The sequence below is a fragment of the Arabidopsis thaliana genome, chromosome 3 (assembly GCF_000001735.4).
Source record: "Arabidopsis thaliana chromosome 3, partial sequence".
Lineage (NCBI taxonomy): Eukaryota > Viridiplantae > Streptophyta > Magnoliopsida > Brassicales > Brassicaceae > Arabidopsis > Arabidopsis thaliana.
The window spans coordinates 19497674-19509881 of record NC_003074.8 but is presented as its reverse complement, the minus strand read 5'-3'; the positions used below and the strand labels follow the sequence as shown (position 1 = coordinate 19509881).

Sequence of the window (12208 nt, the reverse complement as noted above, 5' to 3'; positions counted from 1 at the left end):
CTAATGGAAAACTACAATATATAATTAAGGACGTACGACCTTTCTTGTGCTGTTATGTATTTCGATTGGTTCTGCTTAGTGTTTTGATAGATAGATCATGGGTGGACTTAATTAGTTTAGTGTAATACTAACTCTCTTCTCCTGCTCTCCAATTGACGTACCCCTAAGTCCAGACAAATGTGAAACAACAAACGAAGGAAAAAAAATAGACAAAACAAAACTCTGATCTAAAACCAAAATTAGTTTTATCTACTATTTTCCTCGATATTACTATTACTTACCTTAAAACAATTGACCAAACTATTTGACTTTACACCTTTTCTTTTCTTCGACAAAACCAATAAAAGAATTGTTAAAAATGGATTAAAAAGACAACAAAAGTAAATTGATTGCAAACCACATTGTGTACTTCTTATTTTAGCGTGAGATTAGGATTATTTTACGGATCCATATTATCTTCAAAGTACTCTACTTTTCCCTCCTCTTTTCTTCTATATCTTTTACGAAAACTATATCTTTTTCATCAGAGAGTTCTTTCTCAAAAACTATTTACACATCAAAAATAAAATCAAAATAAATTGTTGTGATCATAGAGTTCTCTTGCACCAATGAGTGCTCCAAAGTTTGGTTATGTATTACTATTGATTGTATTAATCAATATTAGCAATAATGGCGTCGATGCATTTCACAAAGTTTTCAAGAAATTGCAATCAAAATCGACATCATTGGAGTCAGTAAGTCCTCTTCACAGAACCGCTTATCACTTTCAACCTCCCCGCCATTGGATCAACGGTACAACATATGTGACATCTTATTCAAGTTCATATTTATTCAACTTCTATTACTAGGGTTGTTTATATCAACCAAAATACATTGTTCTAACATAAATTCCTTGGGTTTGTTGTTTTGCCTTCGTTATGGCATTCTTGACTCCAACAGATCCGAATGGTAAGTCCATTACAAATATTTTTCCCTTTTTATAAGTTAATGACAAAAACATTATATATATGATTGCATGTAACAATATTCAAAAATTGCAACAGCTCCAATGCTCTACAAGGGAGTTTACCATCTCTTCTACCAATACAATCCCAAAGGTGCGGTTTGGGGTAACATTGTGTGGGCTCACTCGGTTTCTAAGGACTTGATCAATTGGGAAGCCCTTGAACCAGCCATTTACCCATCCAAATGGTTCGACATCAACGGTACATGGTCCGGTTCAGCTACCCACGTACCGGGAAAAGGACCGGTTATCCTCTACACCGGTATCACCGAGAACCAGACTCAGATTCAAAACTACGCCATTCCACAAGATCTTTCCGACCCATACCTCAAGACATGGATAAAGCCAGACGATAACCCCATCGTAAAACCCGATAATGGCGAGAACGGATCCGCTTTCCGTGACCCGACCACGGCTTGGTTCAACAAAAAAGATGGGTATTGGAGAATGCTTGTTGGCTCAAAGAGAAAGAACAGAGGAATTGCTTATATGTACAAGAGCCGTGACTTCAAAAAATGGGTCAAAAGCAAACGTCCTATCCACTCAAGAAAGAAAACCGGTATGTGGGAATGTCCCGATTTCTTCCCGGTATCCGTAACCGACAAGAAAAACGGTTTGGACTTCAGCTACGACGGTCCAAACGCCAAGCATGTGTTGAAGGTTAGTTTGGACTTGACCAGATACGAGTACTACACTCTTGGAACGTATGACACCAAGAAGGATCGTTACAGGCCAGACGGTTACACTCCTGACGGTTGGGATGGTTTGAGATTTGATTATGGTAACTACTATGCGTCAAAGACATTCTTTGATGACAAGACGAACAGAAGAATTCTTTGGGGGTGGGCCAATGAATCCGACACCGTTCAAGATGATACCGTGAAGGGTTGGGCCGGAATTCAGCTTATCCCAAGAACAATCTTGCTTGACTCTAGCGGTAAGCAACTCGTGTTTTGGCCTATTGAAGAGATTGAGTCATTGAGAGGAAAGAATGTCCAAATGACCAACCAGAAAATGGAGATGGGCCAACGCTTTGAGGTCCAAGGAATCACTCCTGCTCAGGTGGATGTGGATGTGACATTCAACGTTGGAAATCTAGAGAAGGCCGAAAAGTTTGACGAAAGCTTCGCAACTAAACCACTAGAGTTATGTAACTTGAAAGGTTCGAATGTGAATGGTGGAGTTGGTCCTTTTGGTTTGATCACGTTGGCTACATCTGACTTAGAAGAATACACTCCTGTTTTCTTTAGAGTCTTCAAAGATGCCGCATCCAACAAGCCTAAGGTTCTCATGTGCTCTGACGCCAAGCCGTATGTTTTCCTAACTCACTAATTCAATTATTTATATATGATTTTTGTTAATTACAATTTGAGAGTGTCTAACATTAATCACAATAAATCAACAGTTCGAGTCTCAAAAAAGACACCGGGACTGACGCCAAGGAGAGGATGTACAAACCATCGTTTGCTGGTTTTGTGGATGTCGGTCTCCTTGACGGAAAGATCTCTCTAAGGAGTTTGGTACGTCACAAACTTAAATCATTTTACTGAATATTACTCTTGTATAGAGAAGCAAATAGGTAACATAATTGAGTGAATTTGCAGATTGATCACTCGGTTGTGGAGAGCTTTGGAGCAAAAGGAAAGACAGTGATAACATCTAGAGTGTATCCGACAAAAGCAGTAGGAGAAAAAGCTCATTTGTTTGTCTTTAACAACGGCTCACAACCTGTGACCGTAGAGAGCCTCAATGCATGGAACATGCAGAAGCCTCTGAAGATGAACCAAGGTGCAAAGTGATCACATCATTCTTTAATTTTTTCGTTGACAAATTTAATTCATTCGTTAAAACAGAGAGTCTGTCACAATATATTGTAGAAAAAAGGAACCTATTGTGTTTCTTTTACAATCAATACAATTTGTACATAGTTTATCACTACTAACAATGTATTGATCTTATATTTTATTAATGAAACACGTCTCCTAATCACATAAACGGTCATTATTTCACGATACTTGTATAGATTGGAATTAAGCAAGAATCTTCCGTAATCGATTCAGAATAATAGAAAACCAAATCCTTTTACTGACATTATCTTTTAACATAGAAAGTCACTGAAACAAGAAAAACAAACCCTATCAAAGGGAAGACAACAAAAAAAAGCAAGCAAGAGATGGGATTCTTGATAAGAGTCTCTCTACTTGATCTTCTTCTTAGGCCTCAACTGCAAATAAAAAAAGTTTGTTCAGATATCATTTCAGCTGATAAACACCAAAAAGAAACAAGTAACAAAAACAAACCTGGTTGCTGTGACCACACTTCTTCTTCCTGCAGTTGACAGCTCTTGGGTGAAGACGAGCATAGCACCTACCAAAAGATGCGAAATTTACATTAGAATAATCTCATTGAGACATCAGATCGGACCATAGATGACAAACTATCCAACAAACAAGATGTTTCAGCAATCAAAAATACAAGCTTCAACACATTTTCAAAACCATTTGCAAAAATGTACCATTCAAGAAAATCATCTGGAAAGATGAGAAATTTGACCAGCTGACAAAGTTTAGAGAATGGAAATGTTTGATATTGGGAACATTTATAACCTCAACACGCATTGTATAAGGCTTGAGAAGCTAAGTTAATTCCCATTAAAACAACTAAAACCCTAACACACTAATAAACATTTGGTACTTTGAACTATTAATCAACAAAACTACAATCTTAGGGAGAAATTGAAACTTACTTGCGGCAAATCATCTTATCCTGATTGTACTTACGAGCAAGCATCATCAAGGAAGGCTCAATAATACCTCCTCTAAGCCTCAACACAAGATGAAGTGTAGATTCTGTTTACAAATGATAACAATCCATTAGAGTTTATACAATCAGATCATCGAAATGATCAACAGAAGGATTCGGATGATTTCGTACCTTTCTGGATGTTGTAGTCAGCCAAAGTACGGCCATCTTCGAGCTGCTTTCCGGCGAAGATCAATCTCTGCTGATCCGGAGGGATTCCTTAAAGGAGAAACAAGTAAATGATAAGAGATCTGAATTTCAAAAAGCTAAAGAGAAGAATCCAGATTGAGTGAGGAAGAATGATACCTTCTTTGTCTTGGATCTTGGCCTTGACATTGTCGATGGTGTCGCTGCTCTCGACCTCGAGAGTGATGGTCTTGCCGGTCAAGGTTTTCACGAAGATCTGCATCTTTTGTGTTTCGTCTTCTCTCACGTAGAAACCCTAAACAAGGAGGAGGCGGGTTTATATATGTCAATGTACGCGTCTAGGGTTTTGCTAATATTGGGCTAGGTTACAGGCCTTTACCACAAAAGGCCCAGCCCACTTTCCAAATTTGCATTTCTACCTTATGCCTTGAGATTTGAGTGGGCTTTTAAGATAACATTTTAGATATCTCTCTCATTAAAAGACCACTTCTCGTTAGTCGAAGGTTTCATATGCACAAAACCTATGAGATTGTTGGATCTTGGTCAGGGTCTGATACATAGAGTAGCTATAACAAATCGTTTCTATCATTCCCAAGGTCCAAAGACACTACATGATTCTAAGATTTATTTGTCAAAAATTTCACCTTCTTGCTGATGATGAGGCGATTGACAAGAGCTAACCAAAAAACAGATCCAAACTTAGCTAAGTCTAAGATGGATATTATTAGATCCGGATAAACCGGAAGAAGGTCCGACAAAACGGAAAAGGAGATCCGATCTAAATCGGAAAACGAAATATGTTACAAAACAAAAAAAACAAAGATACATTCCGGTCAACCGGAAATCGAACTTTTTCTCTCTAAAAGATAAAGGTGAGATAAGAGAGAGAAAGTTTGTTTTCTAAAATTCTGTAGTCTATGTTCAATTTGTGAAATATCCCGGGATATTACAAAATTACAACCAAATAAAAATATTTTATCAACTCCAATCAAAGATTTGGCACCTAAGACTTTACAAAATCATACAGCACAAATTCAAGGTTTTTTTGTGAGATAAAATGACTACCAATTTTTGAATATCTTATGGTCATACAGAAAAAGATCCAAAGCTGTTCAGAGTTGAGACTATAACAAAGCATAGTAATTCCAAAACTCTTTTCAAACTAAGAAAAAACAAAATGAAACATTGAGAAAGCTACATAAGGAGATCCAACGAGAGGCCAAATAACTCAGAGCCTCCTTCCTCTTCTTCCACCCTTTCTGCGGGTACTGTCGGTTGGGATTGGAGTCACATCCTCTGAGGAAAACAAGAACAATGTCAGAGATTTATTCAATCAAAGATGCAATTAAACAATTACAGTTGAAGATTGCTGCTGTTTTACCAATGCGACCAATTTTCATGCCAGAACGGGCAAGGGCTCTTAGAGCAGACTGAGCACCAGGTCCAGGGGTCTTGGTCTTGTTACCACCAGTGGCACGGAGTTTCACATGTATGGCAGTGATTCCAAGTTCCTGTGTTGCATAAATATATTCACCAAATCGATTAAATATAGAAACATAAAAGATTATCAAGTTGTCTGCTTGGTAATGCAATTTCTTTGCCTTTACCTTGCATCGCTGAGCAACATCTTGTGCCGCAAGCATAGCAGCATAAGGTGAGGACTCATCTCTGTCGGCTTTCACCTTCATTCCACCTACAGAAGTAGGAAATCGAAACAGCAATTTTAGCAACCCATTGTTATTTAAGAACAATGCAATTTCCAAACAGATAAACAAAAGGAATTCCTCAAAAGTTAAACGAACAAAGACTAAAGACACTTCAGCTCACACCCTATAGAGAAGACCATAATACTAATAACAATGGTAACTAACTTAGTTCTATAAGCAGGAACATTGATGCCGTCAAGAACAAAGCAATTTCTATAAAGATATCAACGGATTCCTCGAAAAAACTTAAAAGAGCAGATACTAAGCAGAACCTTTAGGCAGTCAAGAACTTCATTTCACACTCAACAGAGACTACCGCATACAAGTTAACAAAGGGATCATCACCAAAGGATTAGAGAGTGAGAGTTGAAAGAGATGATTACCAGTGATGCGAACAAGTGTTTCCCGTCCAGACAAATCAGTCACGTGCTGCAATTGCAGATATAAGAAGTTCAGAAATGTACATAAAAATCTAACTTTGCTTGAAAAATAAAGAAGCCACTCACAATGAAAGTGTCGTTGAATGAAGCAAAGACGTGAACAACTCCAAAGACTTGCTCTCCTTCACGAACAGCTGGTCCAAGAGTCACATTCTCAACCTTTGGCTCTTTGGTCTTTCTCTTCGACTACAAAACCAAACAAAAACTAGCATTATGCATTTGCAATATCTAATAAAAACTTCTCAATTTGATAACTCAACGCTAGAGCCACACAAAAAAAATCCAATGTCTCAGAAAATTCATATGATCTCAGATCGAAATTCGAAGAATAAGGATTGCTTATTAAACATTTTCTCACTTCAGACCACCACACAATACCAGAAATGGATTTACAGATTATATATCTTCTTAATCACTAAATCCATGAAAATTAATTATAAGCTTTAGACAAACTTACCATGGTTTGGAACAGAGAGAGGTACAAAGGGAAGCTAGGGTTTCTTTTGTTGTTCCGCCTTTTACCTTTAGCTAGCGAAAGAGACGGATCAGAATTTGCTTTAATAGTCTGAATTTTTGTTAGGGTTAAAGTAGTGATTTTATGGATAATTTAATTGAGACCCAATATATATACAGACCCAACATATTACGGCCCATAAAAGTGAGCAAAAGTGCTAGTTTTTGAGCATCTTGGATTTTTAATCGTCTCTAGTCTTCTTACTGGTGTTGTGCCTCGTACTAACGTAGCAGTCATTGTCTTTCAAATCTTGTGTATAAAGTTATGAATGTGATAAGTTTATTGATGTTATTAGATCCTCCTAAACGTTTGTACATTGTTGAAAGGATATGCTAATGCAAAATTAGGAAACACAAACGGGAAAAACCGCGCATCGTCAAAATAGTTGCGATTGGATTTGCTATTTCTGCATATAGATACTGAACAGGAGTGAAATTGTAAGCAAAGACTAATGCCATTTTCGTAGCGCATCGTCTACTCGTGTGGGGAGAAGAAGTTGGGACTCACAATCTCTAGGAGTCCCTTTGGATTGTCTGTGTGTACCCAATGGCCAGAGTTACGAAGAAGATGAGTCGCAACCTTCCCTTCGGCTACATTCTGTCTCTGGTTAGCTATTGTTTCAAGCCGCTTGGTTGTATCGTTGTCCCATCGGTCACTCTTTTCTGCAATCACAAAATTTATCTCTGTCTCTTTTGGCGGGTTCTCTAGCAAAGACCAGTAAGAAGTCTCTCTGCAGTAGGAAAGTAAAAAGTCAAAATCTCGAGGAAGGTTCATAATATAATCATAGTCATTGGTTCTTAGGAAGGGAAATAAACCTGTAAGAGTTGAACATTTGGACAGCTCCGTCAAGGTTAAAGGTCCATGTCTCTGAGTCTCCAGATCTCTTGAGATTGCTGCCAATCCACTCGGATAATGATCTTGAAAACCCAAGTTCGACCATACGATCAACAAGCCACCTAGAATCAGAAAACAATGTTTGAGTGACACCAAGGTTGGATTCTATACTCTGCAAGCTGAAATGAGCCTCATTTATATATGTAACATAATCAGCTAGAAGCGATCATATAAGCATGCTCTTTATTCCCACTTATCTAAATCTTAAAAATGTCCTAGAATCCGCAGTAACAGCTCAATCAGAGAGATGGTATACTTATACACCAACTATACTAACGTTCACTCGAGATTTCATATGCGGGAATCAATTTGGAATTCCTAAGCTAAAACAAAGAGTCCAGAGTGTAGATAATTAGACAAACACCAAGAACCACATAAAGAATGAGACTTTACTTGCGAGAAGGGATTGATGAAGGTAAACTCTGCAAAGTCTTCAGAACTTTCTCTACTTCACCATCACTTTTTTCTGCCTTGACTTCCCCAGGGACAGAGTCTAGTACCCATAGCTGTTCTGCACCAAACAACCTTTGCTATGGTCATCATCATCATTATCAGATTAAAAGATCACAAATATTGCATCTCACAACAACAATGAGCTCTTAAACTTGCATACATGATAAGAATTCACAAGGTGAAGTAACTTTGGTCCAGTACCTGTTTAGGAGGAGAAGCAGATTCACCAAAATCACCACGAGCACAACTCTCCATGAACTGCAACGCCACTTTACCTCCCAAAGAGTGACCAATGACCACATCAGGCCAATTCCAGCCACTTGCTTTAACCAAATCAGCTAAATCCTTAGCTGAATTCACAAGATCATGAGGCGGATTAAGCCCTTCCACTTCCGCAGATCTCCCATGGTTCCTCAGATCAACCAATATCATCTTCCAATCTGAATGTACACACACAAGAAATTTCAATCGATATATCAAATGAAAAGCTCAAGATACTAATCACAGAGAGAAGCGTACCAGAAGCAGAGGAGACGGAGAGAGATGATGCAAGGGAGCGAGAAAACGATCTCCAGTTGCGACCGGAACCGAGGAGGCCATGAAGGATGAGAGCTGTAGATTCAGACTCCCGATCACCGGAGGTTCGGACTTCTTCGTAGGCTAGGGTTTGAAGAGATCTGGAACTCGTGAAACAAGAGGCGAATAGAGTCGGAGATTCAAGGAAACGAATCAAAAAGCGAGATTCAAATCGGTTCGTTATAATTCTCGTTCTCGCCATTGATTCTTCTTCTTTGGTAGCTTCGAATCTCTCCGGCGAAGTAAATAAAACGAAGGAACAAAAGAAAAAAAAGGAATTGACAGCTGTGGGATTTGAACCCACGCCCTTTCGGACCAGAGCCTAAATCTGGCGCCTTAGACCACTCGGCCAAACTGTCAGATGTTTATATGACTCTTTAAGTTTAATTTAGTACTTACAATTCAGATTCAGACTTCAAAATTGTACAATTAAAAATTATTTAAATTGTTAAAATGGTGTATTTATCATTTTTAATTTCAATGGTGTAATTTAGCATGCATACAAGTTGATAGTAATTGATGAACCCACGTAAACATTATTAATCTATGCGAATATTGACCCGAGAAAAAAGACTAATTGAACCATGAAACTATACGAATACATTGCATATATAAATCATCTGAAAAATCATCCAAAAGTCTAGCCCACCAAGATACAAGCTGCAAATTTTTATTAATATTGTGATTTCTAAAGATGTATATTGATTTTATTATAGTTCAATAGTTGACGTTGCATGTCTATTTGTTAATGTAGATGTCATAGCAAAAACAAAGAAACATTATTGTTCCAAAAGTCTAAAACAAATTATTGAATGAAGAATCAAGTTGATGAAGAAGAGATGATCTTGAACAAGCGAGAGCTTTAATTGAAAAACGGATAATGCGGTATGTCACTTATCGTTATGTAATTTATTTAGATTTAATTTTCCGTATAATGAGGAATAAAAAGTCCAAAGAGAGTGTTTGGACAGTGCTACAAGAAAACTTCAAACCAGAACAAGACAATTATAGACATCGATCCTCTTCCATAATCAATGAAAGCAATCTATAGGTTTTTGATGCTTTTATTCATTTGTGCAAAGGGAAGAAGAAACCTTTCACATGATTGATACAAGCTCATGCATATAGAAACGGTTTACGGTTCTGACTACAAAAACCAACCAATCTTGAAATGAATAAGTTTTGGAGAAAGGGCTTGCATTAAACAAGATATACAACTTAATTGGTTTTTATGCTCAAGCGTAGCTTCATCTCACTTGGAATCAAATTCGATCTTCTTAGTATATAACTTAACTCGATTAGTAGCGATTACTTGAAAAATATTAGAGAAACAGATTCCAGAAGTTATCTCCTTCACTCTTCAGATTCGTAATGAATGTGATTAAGATAACAAAAGAAAAGTAAACAAATGGTAGTATCAACTAAAAGCTACCATTAAATTCCATTAAATAGCTTCACATGGGATATAACTGATGCTGAGGTATTAGATTTTATGGAAGGTCAATGGTAGTATTTGACATTTTGTTATATAATTATTTTATTTTCTGCTAAAACAACATATTCCTAGCTTTTTTATATTCTTATAATCTTGTGAAGCAAATTCAAAAATTAAAGAGGCCACTTTCACAAATCATCCCAGTTTAGGCTGTTGTATAATTGCCATTAAAGTTTTGAAACCCTGTTGCATAACTGTCGTTAAATTTTTTAGTCTATAAATCATTTTAAATTTGATTGTCCTCTTAATTGTGAAACATTTAATACACGAGAGATTCCTAAGTTATTAACAGCTATATTATGTCCTCGTGAGGTCTGTATTTTAGTTATTGGCCTCTTGTATTAAATTCTAGTAACTGTTTGTTTCATTTTTTTTAATTTGTTACTCTTTCGTTTGCTATTCAAAGTTCTAAAATTCAAACGTTATCCCTCTAGCTTCTCAAATAATATATATAGGAGATTTTATATAATTATGAAAATTCTACTTCAAATGACGGTTTAAAACGCAAGTTACAAACGTCTGTTTAATTGATCATAATAAACATTTTGAGAGTACTAATCAATAAATCATACTCATATCCAGTTACTTTCCATTGTTCAAATGAAAATCAATGGCTATCTTGATCGTAACAATTTAGAAAAATGAAAGTTATGCAAATATGTGAAACATTAAAAGTACAGTAATAAAGTTTATTGTACCATAACCTTTCGTCCAAATAATTTCCTGTTTTAAAATAAAAAGACAGGAAATTAAAGTCAAGTAATTTAACTACCATCATTAGATTAATCAAAGGAAATGTTTTTTTTAAAAACATTAATGGATATCCTTTTATTCTTCTAAATTATTGCTAAACATTTTGTGATAATTTTTACAATGACTAGTGAATCTGGTAGTTAGAAACATCTTAATGGTTTTCACCTTTGAATATCCAATTTAACTACCAGCAAGCACTACTTACATACATCTATCTACATCTTTCATTCTTTTATATTGTCAAAATTTGTCACCACCAAAAACATTGATTTATATTCAAAATTTGGAAAGTAACTCAAAGTAGTTGAGTTTTGTGGGTACCTTCAGAATGTCCATTTGATTATCAATCAAAAAGAAGTTTTTAGCTGGCGCATGAAACCGTCGTTGGAAACTTTGAAACGGATGCTTCACTGTATAAACGTACTATTATTATTTAATTTTTAATAACGAAAAGTAAATTGTAGATGAATTCTTTTTATTTGATTCATTTTTAGTTAGTGCTAGCCATTATTTCTATCTTTAACTATATTCAAAATTGTTTTTTCATACTATAAACTATTATTAGACCATTTTCTTGAATGAACCATACTTTCTAGACACTATTTCTAAAATGACTATAAATCACACCATGTAGTTCTATATTTGTATTATTGTAGTTTATTGATTTAACATTGAAAATTTAATAAATTATACAATTAAAAAATTAATAGGTTTTAATACGTGTAAAATTATAAAACAAAATTTATAATGAAACAGAGAGAATAGTAAAAACATTTATGAGAAAAATATGTATTGGTGTCACTAAAGTTATTTTAGACATATTTTCATTCAAGAAATCAGTTGAATAATAGTCTTACTGTGACAAACAATTTAATAGATAAAACATTGAGTAGTATTAACTAATAAATGAATCAAACAAACAAAGTCTAATTGATAAAATACGCCATATAAATAAACTATAAGTTTCTTTAAAATATACATTAAATATACAAAACGACAAATTTATGAAACAAAAAAGTGAAGTCATAAGATTAAAACTATTGTGAAATGGATGACAAATTCAGTTTCTTCTTTATTCTTTAAACCCTAAGTTTAAATTCTTTCAAACACAAATCGTAGTATTTGTAAAACTGTTATTTTCTTGAAATATAATTTAACGTTACATTAACAAATCAAATGGATGACATATTACTTAAAATTTAGATTACCAATAAAAAATCATAAATTCTTCTTTTAAATTGTAAGATTTAAGTCTTCCCCTTTACATTTAGCAATAAATAGTTTGCTGCACTGGTTTAAATGCACTAATGCATTGTTTACTGAATTGTCTTTTGTTTCATATATTTGTCTCTACTATACTTTTACTAACTTTCCCACCTCCAATTAAAAAAATTATTACGAAATAAACAAAGTCATATCTCTCTC

General features: G+C 35.3%; 4 protein-coding genes and 2 non-coding genes across 8 annotated transcripts; 1 reads left to right on the top strand and 5 right to left on the bottom strand.

Moving 5' to 3' along the window:
• Positions 1 to 469: 469 nt before the first annotated feature.
• Positions 470 to 2991, top strand: CWINV2 (cell wall invertase 2; the record flags this gene model as incomplete). Of its 3 annotated transcripts, NM_115120.4 has the most annotated exons (5): positions 522 to 792; positions 940 to 948; positions 1044 to 2313; positions 2409 to 2523; positions 2608 to 2991. In NM_115120.4, the coding sequence occupies exons 1-5, from the start codon at positions 609 to 611 to the stop codon at positions 2800 to 2802; spliced, it is 1773 nt and encodes a 590-aa protein (NP_190828.2). In that variant the 5' UTR covers positions 522 to 608. The 3 variants fall into 3 exon arrangements, with proteins under 3 accessions (NP_001325488.1, NP_001030847.1, NP_190828.2); NM_001339580.1 differs by having other exon boundaries at positions 470 to 948; positions 2608 to 2802; NM_001035770.2 differs by lacking the exon at positions 940 to 948 and having other exon boundaries at positions 492 to 803.
• On the bottom strand, positions 2950 to 4503 carry UBQ1 (ubiquitin extension protein 1). Its single transcript, NM_115119.4, has 5 exons — positions 4112 to 4503; positions 3938 to 4024; positions 3750 to 3852; positions 3304 to 3370; positions 2950 to 3227 (listed from the first exon to the last, which is right to left on the bottom strand). The coding sequence occupies exons 1-5, from the start codon at positions 4212 to 4214 to the stop codon at positions 3201 to 3203; spliced, it is 387 nt and encodes a 128-aa protein (NP_566969.1). The 5' UTR covers positions 4215 to 4503; the 3' UTR covers positions 2950 to 3200.
• On the bottom strand, positions 3511 to 3552 carry AT3G08275. Its single transcript, NR_141421.1, has one exon. It is a non-coding gene; the product is annotated as an other RNA (small nucleolar RNA).
• Positions 4504 to 4908: 405 nt separating the features above from the next.
• AT3G52580 (Ribosomal protein S11 family protein) lies at positions 4909 to 6729 on the bottom strand. The gene is made up of 6 exons (NM_115118.5): positions 6556 to 6729; positions 6165 to 6284; positions 6042 to 6087; positions 5560 to 5645; positions 5334 to 5463; positions 4909 to 5248 (listed from the first exon to the last, which is right to left on the bottom strand). The coding sequence occupies exons 1-6, from the start codon at positions 6556 to 6558 to the stop codon at positions 5181 to 5183; spliced, it is 453 nt and encodes a 150-aa protein (NP_190826.1). The 5' UTR covers positions 6559 to 6729; the 3' UTR covers positions 4909 to 5180.
• A 125-nt stretch (positions 6730 to 6854) lies between these two features.
• AT3G52570 (alpha/beta-Hydrolases superfamily protein) lies at positions 6855 to 8752 on the bottom strand. The gene is made up of 5 exons (NM_115117.3): positions 8479 to 8752; positions 8161 to 8399; positions 7900 to 8012; positions 7428 to 7568; positions 6855 to 7342 (listed from the first exon to the last, which is right to left on the bottom strand). Exons 1-5 carry the CDS (start codon positions 8735 to 8737, stop codon positions 7087 to 7089), a joined length of 1008 nt encoding a protein of 335 aa, NP_190825.2. The 5' UTR covers positions 8738 to 8752; the 3' UTR covers positions 6855 to 7086.
• Positions 8753 to 8814: 62 nt separating this feature from the next.
• Positions 8815 to 8894, bottom strand: AT3G52565. The gene has a single exon. It is a non-coding gene; the product is annotated as a tRNA-Leu (tRNA).
• Positions 8895 to 12208: the final 3314 nt, after the last annotated feature.